This window comes from Tripterygium wilfordii, chromosome 6, assembly GCF_013401445.1.
Source record: "Tripterygium wilfordii isolate XIE 37 chromosome 6, ASM1340144v1, whole genome shotgun sequence".
Classification (NCBI taxonomy): Eukaryota; Viridiplantae; Streptophyta; class Magnoliopsida; order Celastrales; family Celastraceae; genus Tripterygium; species Tripterygium wilfordii.
Genome location: NC_052237.1, coordinates 3,311,907 through 3,331,684, shown reverse-complemented (window position 1 = coordinate 3,331,684; position 19,778 = coordinate 3,311,907). Strand labels below are relative to the sequence as shown.

The window sequence follows — 19,778 nt, the reverse complement described above, 5'->3', positions numbered from 1 at the left end:
AATACTTAATTTGAAACGTTTGAAAAATGAATTCTCGAATTAAATTGGATCAGATTATTCAGTACTCAAAAGTGTTATTACCCCTACTAATGAACATTTTTATTGGGTATTTGTCGTTCCATATATATATATTGCTTTTCTTCTTCTACTTCCTCTTCTGCTTAAATTTGCAAAAGAATATTGCTACTACTAATCAGCTAATCTAGAAGAAGACTGAAGACTACACATATCAAATTAAAAGAGACTGGTAGACAAAGAAATTCGAGAAGACCTTTCAATTACCATAAATTTCAATTATTTCTATATTAACATCGTAATTCACCTTCTTAATTAAGGTCCATCCACCAACTAATGTTTATTGAATTTTAAAACTATATGGACAATTATTTTTATGATACAATTTCTACTATTAACAATTTGAAGTGAAATTACACGTTTGTTTAAAATCAAAAGATGATTTAGTAGCAAAATTGCCGTATCTGATGGAACAAATCCTGCTTAACTTCCTATTAATTAGGCGATAAATGAGGGGAAAATATATTAATATCACTTCGCAAAAACAATTTACGCGAAATTAATTTTCATAAAAAGGAAGAAAACTTTAGGTCGGTTTGTAGATAAATGTTTATATAGATTATCAATGAGATTAATTAGGGAAAAAAAACTCATACTTGGCCCCCAAGCAAAACCCCTCACTATAAAAGCAGAGTACACAATTCCAAATTCTCACCGACTCAGTTACTTCTGCTATTACTACCACCAAACCCTACAACCAGTCTTTGATTTGCAGATTCGAATCCTCCATCAACATGGCTCCTCCTTCCCTTCTTGGCCCACCAGAACTCTATGCCCAAACACAAGTTTCGGGGACAGGATCAAAACCCGTCACCGGCGACTCTTTCGTCGATCTCATGGTGGCGAATTTCAACAAAACACAAATCACGCCCCAACCTCCGATGGGGTGGACGGAAAACGCGTCGGCAACTTACCTATCGTCAGGGAACCCCTGCCTGGATTTCTTCTTCCACGTTGTGCCCGATACCCCACCCGAATCGTTGAAGGAGAGGCTCCAGTTGGCCTGGGCCCACGACGCTTTGACCACACTGAAGTTGATTTGCAATCTGAGAGGCGTACGTGGTACTGGCAAGTCAGACAAAGAAGGGTTTCATACGGCAGCGTTTTGGCTGCACAAGCATCATCCGAGGACCCTCGCGTCCAACGTGGCTGCGTTTGCCGACTTCGGTTACTTCAAGGATTTACCCGAGATCCTTTATCGGATCCTTGAGGGACCCGAAGTGAGGCAGAAGCAGAAGGTGGAGTGGATGCAGAGGAAGAGAGGAATAAGGAGGTTCTCTTACCCGGGGAGGTTCGGGAAACCCAAGTCTAAGAAAACTAGAAAACCTAAGCACACCGAGCCCAAAGAAGTGCGGATAGCCAAGGCGGCTGAGTGGTCGAAATCGGAGAAAGAGAAAGCGAGTGCGGCGAGGAAGGAGAGGAAGATAAACATGGCCAAGAAGATTGTGGACCGATACACCGTGGATCTTGATTTTCGGTTCTTGTACGAGAGGATCTCGGATTTGTTTGCAGAGTGTCTTAAAAATGATATGAAATTCTTGAACTCCGGCGAATTGAAGAAGATTAGTCTCGCTGCGAAGTGGTGCCCTTCGATTGACTCATCTTTTGATAGGGCTACACTTCTCTGTGAGAGTATTGCGAGGAAGGTGTTTCCTCGTGAGGAGTACTCGGAATATGAAGGAATAGAAGATGCACATTATGCCTATAGAATCCGAGATCGGCTGAGGAAGGATGTGTTGGTACCGATTCATAAGGCGTTAGAGTTACCGGAGGTGTACATTGGGGCTAATCGATGGGACATTTTGCCTTACAACAGAGTAGCCTCCGTTGCTATGAAGTTGTACAAGGAGAAATTCAGGAAGCATGACAGTGAAAGGTTTTCCAAGTACCTGGAAGATGTGAAGTTCGGCAAGGCCACGATTGCTGCTGGTGCACTGCTTCCTCACGAGATAATTGCAGAATTGGAGGAAGACGGAGGGGAAGTGGCGGAGCTTCAATGGAAGAGGATGGTGGACGATCTGTTGCAGAAGGGTAACTTGAGCAATTGTATGGCTGTGTGCGATGTCTCCGGTAGCATGCACGGGGTACCAATGGAGGTCTCGGTTGCATTGGGTGTGTTGGTCTCCGAGTTGTGTGAAGAGCCATGGAAGGGAAAGCTCATAACCTTCAGTGCATACCCAGAACTGCAAAAGGTGGTAGGTGAAAATCTCCGTGAAAAGACGGCGTTCGTGAGGGGCATGGTCTGGGGGGGCAACACAGACTTCCAGAAGGTGTTCGATCTAATTCTTCGAGTGGCTGTGAATGGGAAGTTGAAGGAGGAGCAAATGATAAAGAGGTTGTTTGTCTTCAGTGACATGGAGTTCGACCAGGCCTCAATGAATCCATGGGAGACAGATTACCAAGTCATAGTGAAGAAGTTCACGGAGAAAGGGTATGGGTCCGCTGTGCCGGAGATTGTGTTTTGGAACCTGAGGGATTCGAGGGCTACTCCGGTGCCGGGAACCCAAAAAGGAGTAGCTCTTGTCAGTGGGTATTCTAAGAATCTGATGAAGCTGTTCTTGGACGGGGGTGGTGTCATTAATCCAGTGGAAGTAATGGAGATGGCAATTGCCGGGGAGGAGTATAAGAAACTGGTTATAATGGACTGAAATTGTGTATAGCTGCTTTGTTTTAGTTGTAGTTTTTTGCATATCAAATAGACAAATAATATGCGAGAATATTTGAAAGAAATGCTTCAGAGCCTTTTTGTTGTCTTCTTATGGAGCTTTTTTTTATCTGAATTTGTTTAGCTTTGGAGGATCAAATCCTTCATAACACACTCAAAAGAAAAAATAATAAAGTGTGGAAAAATTTGAGTTGAACTTGAGGAATCACATGGATAGTATTGAATTGGAGGTTCTTGCTGATTTGGAGTCCGATGTCTTTTCGAACTTTGGCCCGCAGGTCATTTGATGACCCCGTATGGCCTATGGGTGCTGTGTGTGAGTTGCAAACCACACAGGCATTATGACGAACAACTGAAGTGCGTAGTGGATTCCTTCAACATCAAAGTCACGGCAAAACCATCTACCCACTACAAGTCTATAACATCCGGCAGCAAGCAAAGATACAGAACAACGAGAAAATTACTCAAAAGATCCACAAAGCTTCATACAGCATACGTAAGGAATACACTTCAGCCGAACTGGACAGATCGTAAATTTCAAAGATCCAAAATCTTAAAATAACTAGAATTGAAACACATATTAAGATTAATGTTTCCCTATGATGGAAATCCACTTTCAAACCCACCGGTGCTAGTTCTCAATTGTCATCGACCGATTCAGTTTTTGCACGGGCATCAATAATTAGGTACTTCCTTGGGCTCCATGGTCTACGGCCCATCAAAAGCCCACAAGGAAACCCATTTGGTTCCTGGACCGAGAACAAAGTAAACTTGGAATTTTCTGTGTATTGGAATTGGCACACCAAGTCTTTTTCTTCTCTTTTTTTGGAAATACTATTGAGGAATTTGTTTTTCATTTAAATCAAACATTGAATATATATATGTTTAACCCAATCGATTATCAACGAAGCCACCACTCATTAATAAATGGTGAGGAGCTTGGAATTTAATTTGGTCATCTGAATGACCAAGTCCAATGTGGAATTCCTAGAAATAACCCAAAAAAACACATTTGGAGGATTTGTGCTGGTTGTTGTTCTGCTAAATCTAGGTCATTGATTTCACTTTCAAGGACCACGCGGTTTCGAAAATTAAAGAGAGTGTTGATTGACACATAAAATCATCTTGAAAACTTTCGCTGCTTGAGAGACTCTGACTACTTAGCATAAGATTTTTCTTGTCTAGGAAGAACGCGTTTATGACTTTGTCATCTAATGCTGCTTAAAATAAAAGACCCTCCAATGATGTCCCCAAGATGCCAAACAAGGTGTTGTGGACTTGTTCAACGATAAGGACAATATCCGAGGAGCATCCTCTCGAACTCCCTCGGTGACCAAACACCTAAGAGAAATGAAAACTCTAAAAAAATCATCTTTACTCAAAAATATCAATCTTCTACTAGGAAAGAAAGAATGATGATCCACCGTAGAAAATCTTTTCTAAGAATTATGGAGTAAGAAAATTTTCTCTATTGAAACTGATTAACTCAACTACCCATGTTAATATAAAAAAGATAAGGGTTACGAGCATTAGATCACTCTCAATTTTCAAATAACACCAGAACTGACTTAGGCATCAAAGAGTCTCCCTTTTGAGGATAATCTCAGGGACTTCGTAGCTAGCTCTTCTCTTGTGCAGGGCGTTGAAGAACAACCAGGGGCGGCCCTGGGCCTAGGCGAGTTGGGCCCTCGCCCAGGGCCGTCATTTTTTTAGGACCCCAAATTTTGAAAATTTTTAGTCATATCCTTATAGAATAGTTTATTTTAAAACCAATCTCAGTCTATTTTAAAGCCCATAAATATTATTTATAAAGCCCAAAAGGAATTGAGAATTGAAACAAACTAATAAAAGTAGGGGCCCAACCCAATTAGAAAGTAAGAAAGACCATTTTAGGTTTTAGACTCTTAAAAATTAGACCAGCCCATAAAGAAATTAAGAAAAAAAAAATCAAAAGCCTCCTCAAAAATCAAAAGACTTTTTAAAGTGTGACACTTTTTAATTTTTATGATATTGATGGAAGAGATTTAGCTTTATAATTCAAAAGTTTTGCGTAACATTTTACCTAAAGAAATAAAAAAAGCTTATTGAAATACTAAATCATTTGCAAACAATGAAGGATGGTTTTTCAAATGCATGAATTGTATATAGAATATCGTTAAACTTTTAATAACTATATGATAATAACGGAAAAAAAATTAAGGGACCCCTTTTTTAGAGTTTGCTCAGGGCCTCCATAAACTCAGGTACGTCACTAAGAACAACCGAGCAATATTTTTTCTAGCAGCTATCCTGACCATACTGATATGTTGATAAAACGAGCAAGTTTTGGACGTCATCAAGTGTAATTAAAGCTGGATTGCAAGAGAGTTTAGTTTTCTAACTAATCTCGGCACCTCATTCAAAATCAAGTACGGAATAAATAATTTTGTTGCACCAATTGCATTAATTATTGATGTCCTATACATACATGTTTCTCTCGTGTGGCACCAAACATTGTAAATAATAATATATATGGTATTAATATATATATATATATATATATATATATATATATATATATATATATATTCTTAAGATATACGTGTGTAACTACTTGTACCATGTATAAGCTATATATACAAAAACGAGCCATAAAATACGAGATTGCTAAAATGATAGTTAAATATAAAGAGACTGAGTATTTGAGAAATTTTAATCGTCATATAGTTTCAAATTGCCGTTAGTGTGTTTGCATAGTTGAAAACCCTTGTGATGAATCCTATGAATATATTATAGTATATATCGTAAGTTTTAACTTTACACAGAGTGCCAAATTAACCTGGATTGGCTTGGCTTGGCTTGATTATCCTGTCCGACATGTTTTTAGCACTAATAGGCATTTCTTGGCAATTGAGTGATAATCCAAATCGCTTGGAATTTATTGTCTATGTCGAAGAAGGCGGCTTCTTTTCTCTTATTTGGTACAGCGGATCCATTGGTTATATGCAAGCTGATCTGTTGGAGCTTCTTTTGAACGTATCGCTCTTGTTTTGTTTGTTTTTTTTATAATTGTTTTTTTTGTTTGTGAGAATCATTGCAAAGTTTATATAAAATAATTTTTTTTATATAAAAACAAGGTGGGTCCGCGTTTATATTATTATAATAACACTATTCTACTTAATAATTTTGTATCAAACATTTTTTTATTAACATTTTTGATCTCATATTACATAAAAATAATTTTAAAAATATTTATATTTTATACTTAATATTATTTTTAATCATAAATTATATTTTAGATTTAAAATTAATTTTAATAAAAAATTATATTTATTAGATTAAATTTGATTAAAAAAATTGTTATAAAAATCATAAAATTTAATATTATACTTTTATTCAACAGTTTTTCCGCCAATATAAGCTTTTAATTTGTCAAATACCTCACAACATATTACACAACTTTAAACTTAGTTTTTTTTCCACAACTTTTTCTGTAACATTGAAAATAAATTCAACCGCTCTATCATACACGGTTTCGGATCTAAACTTGGATGATAATAACAATGTCATTGGACAAACGACATAGATTGCTTGTCCCAATCAATCTACTCTATACTTTGATCATTTCTACGACAATACGACTCGGTATGGCATAGTAATCTCAGTTCAGTTACCTATATCGCATACGGTTTTTGTATAATGTGAAGAAAAAAAAAATCAATAATATGTAGGCTGAATTAATTATGATCTAAGATAGAAATAATCATGAACCGGATGTCACCAAATATAATGATGATGACGATAACATTGTAGGTAATGTCCAAATTTTCAGATATGAAAATTAATGTATTACAGTTAATATAGAAAATGGGCATTAATTGAGAATGGGAGATAGCCTGGTTGGTCAGGTTGTTTGTTCAGGACCTGGAGGTCCAGGGTTCTATTCTCACCAGGAGGTGGACCTGAAGGTACAGGGTTCTATTCTCACCAGGAGGTTTGGGATTTGGGTAGTTTTCCATCCACTGTAGTGGCCTTCATGCCCCTCGGACATGGCTTATCATGTGTGTGGCCTGTGGGCCTTTCAAAAAAAAAGAAAAAAGAAAATGGGCATTAATTCATACTAGGTAAGAGGAGCTTCAAATCTAAACTTTTTAACTTTTGACATATAGCAAAAGGAAGAGGTCGAGCATATGATCAATCTCAATTTCTGAATAACACATAAACTGACTTAGGCATCTCATGGACTTGATAGCTCTTCTCTTGTGTAGAACATTAAAGGGTAGTCAAACAATCTCTTTTTGGCAGCTAACATGACCATACTGATACGTTGGCAAAATTGAACAGGTTTTGGACCTTTGACACACATGCATAACCCAGTCGATTGCCAACCTAGTCACCTCTTGTTGGTCAAACACTACTTTTTTATGTCCTATATACATACATGTTTATCTCATGTGCGGCACCAAACATTGTAAATATATATTGTATTAATATTTATTCTTAAGATATACTGTGTGTATAAGCTATATATACAACGTATAACAACGAGCCGTAAAATGCTGGATGTATGAGATTGCTAAAATGATATATACTTGGTTTGTTTTTTCTTTTAGCTGTGATGAATCCTATGAATATTATTATAGTATCTATCATAAGTTGTAACTTTACACAGAGCACAAAATTAACCTACATTGGCTTGACTGTCCTGTCCGAAATGTTTTTAGCACTAATAGGCATTTCTTGGATGATTATAACAATAACAATGTCATTTGGACAAACAACATAGATTGCTTGTCTCCATCAATCTACGCTCTACATACAACTCTATCCGGAGCAATCTTACGGATCCCAGTATTTTTTGTCACAATTATCCCGAATGCTGAGATGAGATGGACGCACAATACTTAATATGAATAATGTGGCCAATAATTATGGAATCTAAAATTTTAGATCCAACTAGTGGCGGGATCCACTGTTGTAACATTGGGGGTTGGGGCCCCAAGTGAAATCATGTACAAATACAATGGTATTGGGTATCTGATTAAGAAAAAATATTCGAGGCCTCTGATATTTTACTTTAAGTCCCCCAATGTCCCAATAATTGCCCATCCTAAACCCAAATTTAAGTAGCCACCATCCTGTTTCTACTCAACAACGTCTAAAAATCATAGGGAAAAAAACCACAACCTGATGAAAAAGAATGATACAAAAAACCATAGTGTGTGCCCCCAACGGCGATAATTTCTGGATTCATTGTACCTAACTGTCAAACCCAAACAGTATTACTCATTCTCTCTCCTCAAATATGTTTTTCGAATTTATTTTATAAAAAATTGACATCATTTGAACCATTATATGTGAATTCTAGATTTTAAAATTTAAGGGAAATTTCAAAGTCCCGAATCTATTTCTAAGAGGGAATTTGCTGACTAGGCTCCAGCTTGTTATTTCCTTATATAAGAGTAACTCACCTAAATATCAGCCCATAGAACTTAGAGCAACTCCAATAATGATATGTAAAATGAGTTTCCAATGTGAACTATACATACTTTGAATGTGATTTACATACTCATTTACAAATTCTAAAAAATTTTCATTCCAAGAATAGTTCATAAAATAACTCGCTCACTTTTACTCTCAAAAATATGCAAACCCACTCTCTTGGGAAATGCAAATTTACATGCTTTGATAAGAACTCTGTTGGAATGATAAAAATAAAAAATGAGTATGCATATTGACGGTTAGGATTTTACTTTCTCATATGCATTCCTTTGTTGGAGTTGCCCTTGTATTTTGCATGGTAAATTCTGAAATGTAGAATCTACTGCCACATCACCTATTTCAGGTAAGTTATTAACGTATTCATGTTCTATATATTAATCAAATAGCTTCTAAATCGTATAATGTGTCATTACCACGTCATTAAATATAATATTTATGAAAATAAAATAAAATAAAAACACAACTAACTACTATTGTTGTTATTTTCGGATTGTATATAAAATGTTTGGTACGCTCATACACACTCTCTCTCTACCAAACATACATACGAGTACCAACCATTAATTGGTGGGCCACACGTTTTTTTAATTTTTTTGCATTAATAAATATTACAAAAGTTATAATATTTATGAAAATAAAATAAAATAAAAAACACAACTAACTACTATTGTTGTTATTTTCGGATTGTATATAAATTGTTTGGTACGCTCATACACACACTCTCTCTCTACCAAACATACATACGAGTAGCAACCATTAATTGGTGGGCCACACTTTTTTTTTCATTAATAAATATTATAAAAATTATATTTTTTTTTTCCTGGTCAAACATTTAAAATAATGAAATTACAAATTCTTGTGGGACCAGGTAACTGAAACACGTGCGTGGTATGAAGAGCGGCACTCGAGTCAAGTCCAGTGATCACGGACCCACACCACCAAAACCCCCTACCAAGCCCAATTGCGTAATGTGGTCACGGACTCTTCATGCGAATGCGAGGTGTGTGTTAAATATTATTGTGATATTATCTTTTCCTCATTTTAATTATATATTAATTAATTTTTATTTTGTTCTAAATCATTATTTATTAGTTAATAATTTAATATTTATTTTTTTTTGTTTTCTATAGAATTTTCAGAGATGCTAATAGGTAACGTCTCACTCTCGTGCCTGCTCATTCGCCGGCAGCTTCTTTATAAGACTCTCTCTCTCACTCGTTCCCCTCCCGCTCAGCCCATTCAAAGCAAAAGCAAACAGAAAGAGAAAAAGAAAGAAACATGTCAAGAGCACCTGTGGAGCTCGATTTCTTTGGTATGGAGAAGGAGACCGGCTCCTCCTCCAAATCTCAGTTCCAGAAGTTCCTTCATCGCCAAAGAAGCTTAGGAGGTCTATCTGACTACCTTCTTGAACTCTCGTGTTGCATTTGCGATTTTGGATTTTGGTTCTCACGATGTTGTGCTATTTTGCAGGCATTCAGGCTGGAATTTCGAAGATTAACCCCGAAATCCTCAAATCCGTGATCTCTTCGGCCTCTCTTAACCAAAATTCTCCGAATGTGAGTTTTCCTGGCTCGAAGAAGTCCTACTCAGTCCCGTCTACTCCTAAAGCGAGTCGAAACATCCTGCTTCGCCATTTACCTGTTTACATGCCTGTTTCCGGGAGCTCAGAAGATCCGAAGCAGCCTACTACTCCTTTGACGATTTTTTACAACGGAATGGTTGCTGTTTTTGATGTGCCTGAAAACAAGGTTTGTTTGTCTATTATTTTATGATTTCTGTTTGGTTTAGTATTTGTTGATCTGTTTTCAGGATTTTCACATCTTCTTTTGTGTGTGTGTGCAGGCGGAGGCGATTATAAAGCTTGCTGAGCAAGGAAACATGAAATCCGTCGAATCTCCGGAGCCAAAGTCCGTCGGTTCCTCAGACGATCAGCAAAAGTTGCTAGAGACTCTCAATGGAGGTTAGTCTCCGTCGCTACTCGCTTTTTTTTTTTTGGTATCAAGAGTAGTGTGAGTTTTTTAAGTCCGAAACTACAAATGGTTGCGTTCTCACGTCCTGCAGATCTGCCGATGTACAGGAGGAAGTCCCTGCAGAGGTTCCTGGAGAAACGCAAGGAAAGGTAGACTCACGTTTTCCTTCACTCGTGATTTTTTTCGGTTTGGTTGTTACTTGCTAGAGACATTCGTCTACCGTTCCCTTGAATTTTGCATCTTTTGGGGGGTTCAATTAGGAAACAAAAGGAATTAGTGTCCTTCATAGAAAATTGTGATTAATTACTTAAAATTAGTATACTTTTTTATACAACAAATTCCGTATGTGAAAAACTGAAAACGAGGCTGTAATCTTGTTTGTTTTGTATTTACCGGTTCACTACTGTGATTACATCGAGTCTATACGGTTTTATTCTTTTGAGACGTTGCTAACGTTGATATTTGAGCCATAAAAGATATTATTGTTTGAGAGATCTAGAGTTTTTCTTATAAATCACATCGCTCATTAGTTTTCAGGATTACAAGTCTGACATGTTCTTCTAGTATGGGGATCTATCATCAAATCCGGTTGAAAACTCTAATTAATTTCTGCCAGTGTGATGCAGCAACGGATGCAACCACCGACACCGAAAGGTTAACGGCGTTGGTTTCTCTCTTAATTAAAACACTCGATTTTGACTATCATCAATAAAGTTAATGAACACAACAACCATCTTCACAAAGCCAAACAGAGAGCCTAGATGAAAATCTGGTTGAACGGCACAGATAGTTAGCATGTAAGGGACGATCCACCCATTAAATTGTGGGTTCGAATCCTACGCTCGCAATTCCTATTGAATAAAAAAAGAGAGTAGAGAGCCTAGTTTTGTACGTTTGTACATAAGTAGGCTTGACTCATAATTGTATTGGTATTTGTATTGGTATTGGTATGCTTTGTGTTATACTTATTTTCTTGATATTTCCGTCAAGAAATGAGACGCGGTTTTGACACTTGTTTTTGCAGATTGACATGTGTGTCGCCGTTTGCTTGCCAGTCCTAATATGTTTGTCTTTACGAGAAGAGCCGTAGGGGGAATAAAGACTAGGCAGTCGGCGGCCGAAGAAAAAAACCATCACCCAAATTAGGACAATGGCAAACATCTAAATATATCTTTATTAATTAACTAAATGTTAAGAGCTTTTACAAAAGCCCATCTTTCTTTTCTTCTCTCTTTTAAATTGGCTGTTTTGGACGGCCATTGCTGGTTCACGGTTAACACTGTGGTCTCGAGTTTCTTACATAGTGTCCCTTGAGCGGCGTACTCGAGGCCATATTGAATGTGAAATATTGCAGTTATATAAATAATATATTCAACTTTAACGATAGTTATGCTATGATTGCTGTCTTTGATATCCTAGGTTTTCTAGAGCATGTTCTTTTGTTTTTTCAGTTATATGAGGGAAGGGAATGAAGAGGCTCGAACTCGAGATCATCACACTCATCTAAGTTATTCGTGGATCTCATATTTCTTGATAAATGCGTTTACTTGTCGTGGAGTAATAGAAAAACATGGATTACATAGGGTTCGATGATAATAATGTCACAAACGGCAAGATGACTGCAAGCGAGTGGATTGCTTGTCCCAAACAAATTCCAACTCCCTTATGTGCGACAATAGTACTCATTGACTATATTTGCATTGTAAATTAAATCCTCGTTGCGTATCCAATGTGGTTTCATACTATTTTAGTGAATAATGTGTCGGATACGTACCTTATTAAAGGTCAATTGGAATCTTTATTTGATCTTGTTCATGCCGGCGACTCCCAGAATATAATGGAATTATATCCGTAGGATCTGTTTACCATTCATTGTTTTAGGATATTTTAATTAAAATTCCATCCCTCGTGATTTATTAAGGATGAGGAGATTTTTCCAAGCCGGAGAAGAAGTTTGATTCTCTACCCAATTTCATGCTGTTGTTTTTCACCCTGTAAAAAAAGCACTTTTTGATGTTATTGTAAATTAGGTACGAGTACGATTGATGTTATCCCACATCCAAATATGTAGACATTATTCATTCTTTATAAAGATAAACTCATTCATTGACAATCATCTAGGTATTTTTTCAAACTTTGTGATTTGAGTTTAGTCCATTTGTGAGACGTGAAAAAAAAGAAGTCGTTCGGATTCATTGTATTCATCGGACAATTCAAAACAAAAAATATAATTAATATAATTGATTTTATGAGGTTGTGGATTTCTAACAACTGATCGAGTCAAAAAAATTGAAAAAAGTGACATTCATTGTGAGAAAAAAGTAAATAACCAAACAGGAAAATAAGTGACACTGTGACGGAGTCCAAATGGAGAAAAGAAAAGGTCATCGAATTCTTTGAAGTTGAAGCAGTCAAAGAATAAAAGGCAAACCAAAAAAAAAAAAACATGTTAAATATTTTTGTTTACTTTTCTTAATTCATTGAGTTGCCCCTTTTGTCAGTTTCTAAAATCGAGACTTGCGTGTCGGAGACAAAAGGCAAGCAATTGAAGCGAAGGTAGCATTAACAGGGGTTTGCGTGAACTAAAGGTTTGGGTTAATTAGTGGCGGGGGTCCTACTACTACTAACCATTGTCGACTCACGTTTTAAACATGAAAATTAATTAATTAATAATATCGGAATCATTACTCTCTCTTTTTCTCCTTTGATTATCATCATTTAATTGACTTTAAATAAAGTAGAGTCACGCTTAAAGTAGTCTATCTTCATGTTAATGGATAATATATTTTTTGGTATGCATGTTAATGAATTTTAATTGAATTAGGCTCTGTTTGATAGAGTTTAATTGTTGTTTAAATAAGTTATTTTATAAGTCGTAAAAAATAAGATAATTCATAAGTTGTGAAAAAAACTGATAGGTATTTAATAGAACTTATAATTTGATTATAAGTTGTGAAAAAAAGTCTATTTAAGTTTAATATAAAAAACAACACAAAAATGGAGAATTGTATAAATTATTGTGGTTTGTTATTTTATGATCTTTTATTTTTTGGTAATTTTTGTATTTAATTTAATCTTAATCTTAAGCTTAAGTTTATAAATTATAAGATTTATATAAATAAAAATGAAATGAATTTTTTAAAAATTCGTAATATTATATACACAATACAATATTATCTTAATAAAAAAAAAACATAAACTCTAAAATAAATTTCAATTTGAAGCTTAATTTTTTAAAACTTATTAGAGTTTATAAACTAACTTATTTAGGGTGTTTGATACTACACCCTAAATAAATATTCTTTGCTGAATAAATATTTCGGATATAGAATATGTATATTTTATCCGTTTAAGATCCAATCTGACTAATATATTAATGAATTAAGTAGTATATATAAAATCAAATATTAACCATTTATAAAAGATCAATGGTCCAAAATCCAAATATATAATAACCTAATTACTGCATTACAATAACTTCTAACTTTGTAAGAAACCCCAAAGAGAAGAACTTCGGCCTCTCTAACTCTTTTGGCCATCCACCAACGAGAGTTATTTCGGTTTAGGTATATGAGGGATCAAAATTCGATTTCAACTATAAATATATTTATCTGCAGTAATTAAAAAAAAAACCTCCCCTGGTCTTCCGCCTAATATAACATAATATTATTTTATTAGCTTTTTGGAGATCAATTTTGCTTGTCGCCACTTTGTCCTTTGATTCAACCTCTATGATTTAAAGTTTCAAACGAAGAGCAGTGTTAATCGGGTATGGATCCGAATCTGGGATTACCCGAGTATCCGATGGATTCAGATTTGGTCCTAGAGTGGACTTTCTATACCAGACGGGTCCAGTCAATCCCTTTGCTAAGTGGACCCTAAACTTTATCCATTCAGGATCCAACCCGTTTACAGGCCTAGTAAAAGTCCTGATCTGTCCACATGTCGGCCCAACTAACAAACAAATTTAAATCCAACAAATACTACGTTGGGCTCTAACGACAATGTGGTTGTTCTGTGTCAAGGGTAGAAGGCCCAGCCCAGAATATGGACATTGTTAACCACATTTTTGCTCTTTCCGCAAGACGGAGAATTCAGGGTCTCACAATACTGTCAGTGTTGAAGGAAAATATAGGGAGCACAACAAGATAACCTGATCTCACTACCATAAATAATAAAAATCATCTTAATCTCAAATACTTTTTGGGATTGCTGGGTGTTTTTTTGAAATGTTAAAATTAATCACAGAACTTTCAAACCAATCAAACAAGAGTTCCATCGCATTAAGGAATCAAGACCAGGTAAGATGAAGGTAAATATAACGAAATAAACAAACTGAGAAAATGTAAGGCAAAAGACGGGGAGGGTGGTGAAGTGAGCATCAGTTTTAAAAAGCTCGATTTTTTGAATCTTCATGGATTCATCAGAAGTTGCATTCGTTTACTTCTTTCATCATCTGCTCACAATCACCATCTTTTGTCAATCAAACAGAAATCCCACAAAAACAAAAACAAAAAAATCGAACGGAAACATAAAAATGGAAGAAACATGACCAACTCTTGTGCTCTGGAAAATCTCTATCGGAGCCGCTCTTTTTATATAGGATGAAGGGAAGCCCGTAAAACCCTAATCGCTCTTTAGTGCCTTCCAAAGCGACACCGTTTGGTTTGAAATCCCAAACGCTGCCGTTCGAAGTTTTTTTATTTTTCCTTCTTTTCCGCGTTCTCGGTTATCTTAAAACGCTGCGTTTTGCTGGGTCTCTTCTGCTCATTTGTCTTCTGTGAAACGACGGTCTCGAGAAATTGAGGCGCATGATCATATTGACTCGACATTGTAAGGCATTTTCATGCTTTAATTTTGCGACGCATTTTACAATTAGCACTTGCACACGCTTCCCTCGACGTCGTTTTACAGCGCAAGCTGCATTGAGCCTACAAGAGCAAGAAACAAAGTGCAATGCGCGACTCCTCTGGAGTTTGACAATCGTGTGTATACTGCTGTGCTCAAAGATTGTGTCTGAAACGATGACCCAGTTAGATGGAAAGCTCTGCAATGTCATTATCGAAGGAGGGATAATTACCTTGACTTGTTCGTTCAAAATGTTCTTTTAAACTTGTAAGTCAAAGCGGATTTATTAAATCATGCACGTAAGCTGTTCGATGAGATGCCCAAGAAAAAGACAATCTCTTTCGTTAATTTGATCCAAGCGCAGACACATTCGTTTAGAAACCTGGAGGGTATAGAGTGGTTCCACCGCTTACATAGAGAAGGGCAGGAGACGAACCCTTTTGTTTTTACTACAATACGGATTTGCTTGTAGGTAAAGAATGGGCGGAGCTGTGTTGGATGCTACATACCTACATATGTAAGCTTGGTCCTGACTCTAATACTTTCGTTGAGACTGCTATTATTGATGCATATTCTGTGTGTGGGTACGTCCAGAGTGCTTGAGAAGTTGCTAGCAAGGACGTGGTTTGTTGGACCGGGATGGTGACTTGCTATTCAGAGAATGATTGTTTTGAAAACGCATTGGAACTTTTCTATCGAGTGCATGTTGTTGGGTTGAATCCCAGTAATGATAGCTTTAATTGCGTGCTCAAGGCCTGTCTAGGACTAGAGGCCTTAGACCTGGCAATTAGTGGCAAAGTCTGTTCATGGGTGTGCTTTGAAAACTAGTTATGAATTGAATATTTATGTTGGTGCTTCTTTGCTTGAATTCTATACCAAATTGGGAGATTTGGGTGATGCTCAATTTTTTTGGATAAGATGCGAAAGAAGGATGTGATTCCTTGGAGTTTTATGTTTGCATGAAGAGGTCCGAACATAGTTGCTGTGGAGCTATTTTATCAGATGAGACAAGAATTCGTCATTCCTACTGAGTATACATTTACTAGTTTGCTGCAAGCTTGTGCAACTATGGAGGGTTTAAATTTGTGGACGCAAATCCGTTGCAATGTATTCATGGTTAGTTTGAACTTGGATGTGTATGTTTCGAATTCGCTCATGGATGTCTATGGTAAATGTGGGAGGATGGAGAGCTCTATGAAACTATTTGTTGAATCACCAATTAGAAATGATAATACTTGGAACACAACGATTGGTGGTTATGTACAGGCAGATTATGCGGAGAAGGCATTGGATTTGTTTGTAAATATGCTTGAATGCCAGGTCGAACTTACATAAGTGACATACTCTAGCATTCCTTCGTGCTTGTGCTACTTTAGCTGCACTGGAGTCAGGCATTCAAATTCATTCCTTGACAGTGAAGAGCAATTATATCAACAATGTTGTGGTTGAAAATTCTTTAATTGATATATATGAGCAGCAAATATATATTATTGCGCATCAACATAATTCTCAGTGGAGCTTGTACTACTGGGTGTTATTGTGAAAACTCCAAAAAAATTGCAGTTAATTGAGTCTTACTTGCGATTTCACAAGTGTTGACACTCAGAATACTGAAATTTCCACCTAGTTGAGAAGGGCATCATCACTATAGTTTTGATTGGGAGCAGATCTTAAATTGTTGTCCTCCGGAGGTAAATCCAAATCTATCAAACTATTTTTTTATGACTAAATCTGTGAAACTATGCTAATACCAATGGTATTGTACCTATTTTTGAGTGCTGAGCATTTATATTCAGTTACACACACATGAGCAACTACTCACTTGTACCAGGCGATCAAAGAGGGATGTGTGACATACTGACATGTTGTTATAGATGGAATACTTTTTTCTTTTCTTTCTTTCCCTATCTCTATGTCTATAGGCAAAGGAAAGTCTACATGATACACGTGTCACGTCTCTTTTAGATTGAAGGGTGAGACATAGGAAACTGTTTCCCCAATCCTATGGAATTTCTCTGAACTCAGTTTACCACGTAAACTTTCTATGCAAATTCTTTCGTTTTCAAAAACAGTGTGCAATTGGTGAGGAACATATTATTCTACATATATGTATTTCTTAGTACAACTCAACTGGGTGTCAATTTGAAAATTCTAAAAACATTGCAGTTATTTGATATCAAGCGTCCTGGTTAGTACCCCAAATAGTTTCATTCAAAATCAGGTATCTGCACTCATTTAGAAATTTGACCTATAAAACCCCTTGTCATCTTTTAGATAATGTTTAGGTATTTAGTGCGCTTCGAAAAGTCTTAATTACTGGGGCATTTGAGCCTCTTACATCTCTTATAATTTTGTAGATAACCTTTAGGTGGTAGTGCTCTTTGAAAAGTAGTTGAGCATGTTACATCTCAAATCTCTACTTGGGCCTTATATTGCCAGTCCATGCCTTGTCATATTAACTTTGATTATAAAGCCACAAGTTCTAGCGTAATTAATATTTGAAGTTTTCTTGACCTAGAGGAAATATTACTACAGATTTGACACTGTCATTGCTATAATATTTGCATTTAGGAAATCATTGCTATATATTAATGAGAATTGGAATGAATTTTGGTTGGATGTATATTTTACAGGAGCATAGTGTTCTCTGTACCACAAAAAGTTAATGGGCTGCCTTTAGTTTCTTTATACCTTGTACATGCTGTGCAACAATCATGCAAAGTTTTTACTGGTTTGTATTACTAATCTAAAACCAGAATATTGGGAGGACTCTTCTCACCAAGAAAGTAATTGTCAGCAAAAAATTTTTTTTTTCCCAAAACCAAAGAATCCTGCTATGTGCATGTATACATTGGAATCCAAAGAACTCCTGTTTGTGTTATCTAACCTTTGTATATATTCAATGTGTAGGCAAAGCAATGTTTCTGCTATGTGCATGCACCCTTTTTTTTTTGTCTGAGTTTTTTATTCGTAATGTTTCTGCATTTTATGCATTTACATGTAAGAAATTTGGTTGATAATGTTTTTGAAACCTTTTGCTTTCTGCTTGATAGATTTCCAAGATAACAACAATTCAACTAACAGGGCAAACGATGTGGTAATTGTTGGTAAAGTTGTGTTGCAGAGCTAGAATTGACAATCCAACAACAAGGTTTAATGCTCACGTGGAATAATTAGATTTTCAGCCCTAGTGGAATTAGTATTTGACTTTAATTTTTTTTTGTCTTATTGGCAATGATTGTTGATTGTCAATTTACCCTTAATTGGACGACTAGAGTGGAGTAAAAGCTTGATTCTTCCATCAATTGAAGAATATTCTGTTTCCTAGGAAGTATGTGTTGCCTTGTTCATTTTCTTGAGAAGCGGATAAATGACTTTGGTAGGGGCCTATTCTTGTTTTAGAAGTCATGAAAAGGACTTTGTTTGCCATCCTTGCAAAAGGGGCAAGAGCAAACTGACATTTATGATTTTAACTGATGGAAAAAGGTTTTTCATTATTTGCCTCCCTTGTAACGTCTGTCTGTCGATACTTAGCTTGATTAGTCCTCTTTTTTTTTTTTTTCCTGCAGTGCTACCATTTACATGAATGACTTAATTGCAAACGCAAGTGGTACTTCCCTGAGGAATTCGTTAATTTTAATGTTGATTCATTTGAATCTTGGCATTTCAGGAAATGTTAACTGGTAATCTGTCACTTTTGCGCTTATTTCACGTATATCCTGATGTGGAAACTTGAGCAGTATTGATGTTAAAATGTGGCAGCAATCCTAAAATGCTGATTCTTAATGAAATTTTCCCACCTGATTTGTCGAGTTTTTATTTTTCTTGGATTTTTACTGTGAAACCTTGTATAGGTGAGAGGAAGGGATTTGCTGGAAGCCAAGCTTTTCGAGAATGCTACTTTGAAGGTCCCTGAATATGGCCTAGTTACAGGTTGGTTTAGCTCATGATGTTGGATGTAAGATAGGCACGAGAGAATCTTTGCTTGCTTGCATAAATATTTAGGTTGAATAGAATGTTCCTCCAGAAGATTTATTAATGGTTGATTTTTTTTCTCCTGTAGTTAAGCGACCTGCTACCTTCATCTTCCCCATTTTTACAAAATCACTATGAAGTCAAGTTGCATTCACTTATTTTTTATCATTTGATTTCTCACTAACATACCCCATGCTTTCATGAATATCATTAACAGTTACTCGCTAGATGCAAAGAGCGTAACACCAACTTCTGACGGGGAGATGTCGGTACTTCAACGCTGGTTGGCATCGTGGTCCTGTGGCCTCGCCCTGCGAAGCAAAATGGAAGATCTAACAATTTGTAGGCCAAGAAACAATCTTCATTTTTGGCTGCAATTGAGAAGACAATGAAATCAAGTACAACAATTTGCTCTCTTGGCCTGGGGGTGTGGTTTAGAAGATGATTTACCAACTCTAGGTTGAGGTAGATGGGCTGTACAAAACTGGCCCATATCCGGTGGGTCTGGAGCACAGGACAAGTCTATATAGTGCCATTGTTCTTTAACCCAAAACTTGGCATATGAAAATGGAGAAGACCCTTTGGTTGTCCTGGTCACACGTGTTTCTGTGAATGTGCAGAGGTGTTGTTTTTGATTGGGCAATTGACCATGTCAAAGGTGAACCACCAGCTATCTCGTCTGGGACCTGTGGCTATGGTCAGTGCCCCAGTTGGCTGTATATTTTAAGTACAAGAAAACATGCAAAGCTGTGTTCTTTATATTA

General features: G+C 36.3%; 2 protein-coding genes, 1 long non-coding RNA gene and 1 other non-coding gene across 6 annotated transcripts; 3 read left to right on the top strand and 1 right to left on the bottom strand.

Annotated features, from left to right (window-relative positions):
- Nucleotides 1-657: 657 nt before the first annotated feature.
- LOC120000492 lies at nt 658-2,855 on the top strand. Its single transcript, XM_038848588.1, has one exon. The coding sequence runs from the start codon at nt 810-812 to the stop codon at nt 2,721-2,723; it is 1,914 nt and encodes a 637-aa protein (XP_038704516.1). The 5' UTR covers nt 658-809; the 3' UTR covers nt 2,724-2,855.
- A 6,533-nt stretch (nt 2,856-9,388) lies between these two features.
- LOC119999682 (protein TIFY 9-like) lies at nt 9,389-11,586 on the top strand. Of its 2 annotated transcripts, none has more exons than XM_038847387.1 (5): nt 9,389-9,608; nt 9,692-9,969; nt 10,064-10,181; nt 10,299-10,340; nt 11,216-11,586. In XM_038847387.1, the coding sequence occupies exons 1-5, from the start codon at nt 9,500-9,502 to the stop codon at nt 11,218-11,220; spliced, it is 552 nt and encodes a 183-aa protein (XP_038703315.1). In that variant the 5' UTR covers nt 9,389-9,499; the 3' UTR covers nt 11,221-11,586. The 2 variants fall into 2 exon arrangements, with proteins under 2 accessions (XP_038703315.1, XP_038703314.1); XM_038847386.1 differs by having other exon boundaries at nt 9,392-9,608; nt 10,283-10,340.
- A 2,546-nt stretch (nt 11,587-14,132) lies between these two features.
- On the top strand, nt 14,133-19,778 carry LOC119999783. Of its 2 annotated transcripts, XR_005468505.1 has the most exons (4): nt 14,133-16,730; nt 18,609-18,722; nt 18,894-18,972; nt 19,232-19,778. It is a non-coding gene; the product is annotated as an uncharacterized LOC119999783 (long non-coding RNA). The 2 variants fall into 2 exon arrangements; XR_005468506.1 differs by lacking the exon at nt 18,609-18,722 and having other exon boundaries at nt 14,200-16,730.
- LOC120001153 lies at nt 14,567-14,653 on the bottom strand. The gene has a single exon (XR_005468758.1). It is a non-coding gene; the product is annotated as a small nucleolar RNA SNORD36 (small nucleolar RNA).

Bases quoted from the DNA above. Each gene is read 5' to 3' on its own strand.
- LOC120000492 (XM_038848588.1), top strand. From the start codon at position 810: ATGGCTCCTCCTTCCCTTCTTGGCCCACCAGAACTCTATGCCCAAACA.
- LOC119999682 (XM_038847386.1), top strand. From the start codon at position 9,500: ATGTCAAGAGCACCTGTGGAGCTCGATTTCTTTGGTATGGAGAAGGAG. The intron at 9,609-9,691 runs GTCTATCTGACT...GCTATTTTGCAG, and splicing joins TCGCCAAAGAAGCTTAGGAG to GCATTCAGGCTGGAATTTCG. The intron at 10,341-11,215 runs GTAGACTCACGT...TTGTTTTTGCAG, and splicing joins CTGGAGAAACGCAAGGAAAG to ATTGACATGTGTGTCGCCGT.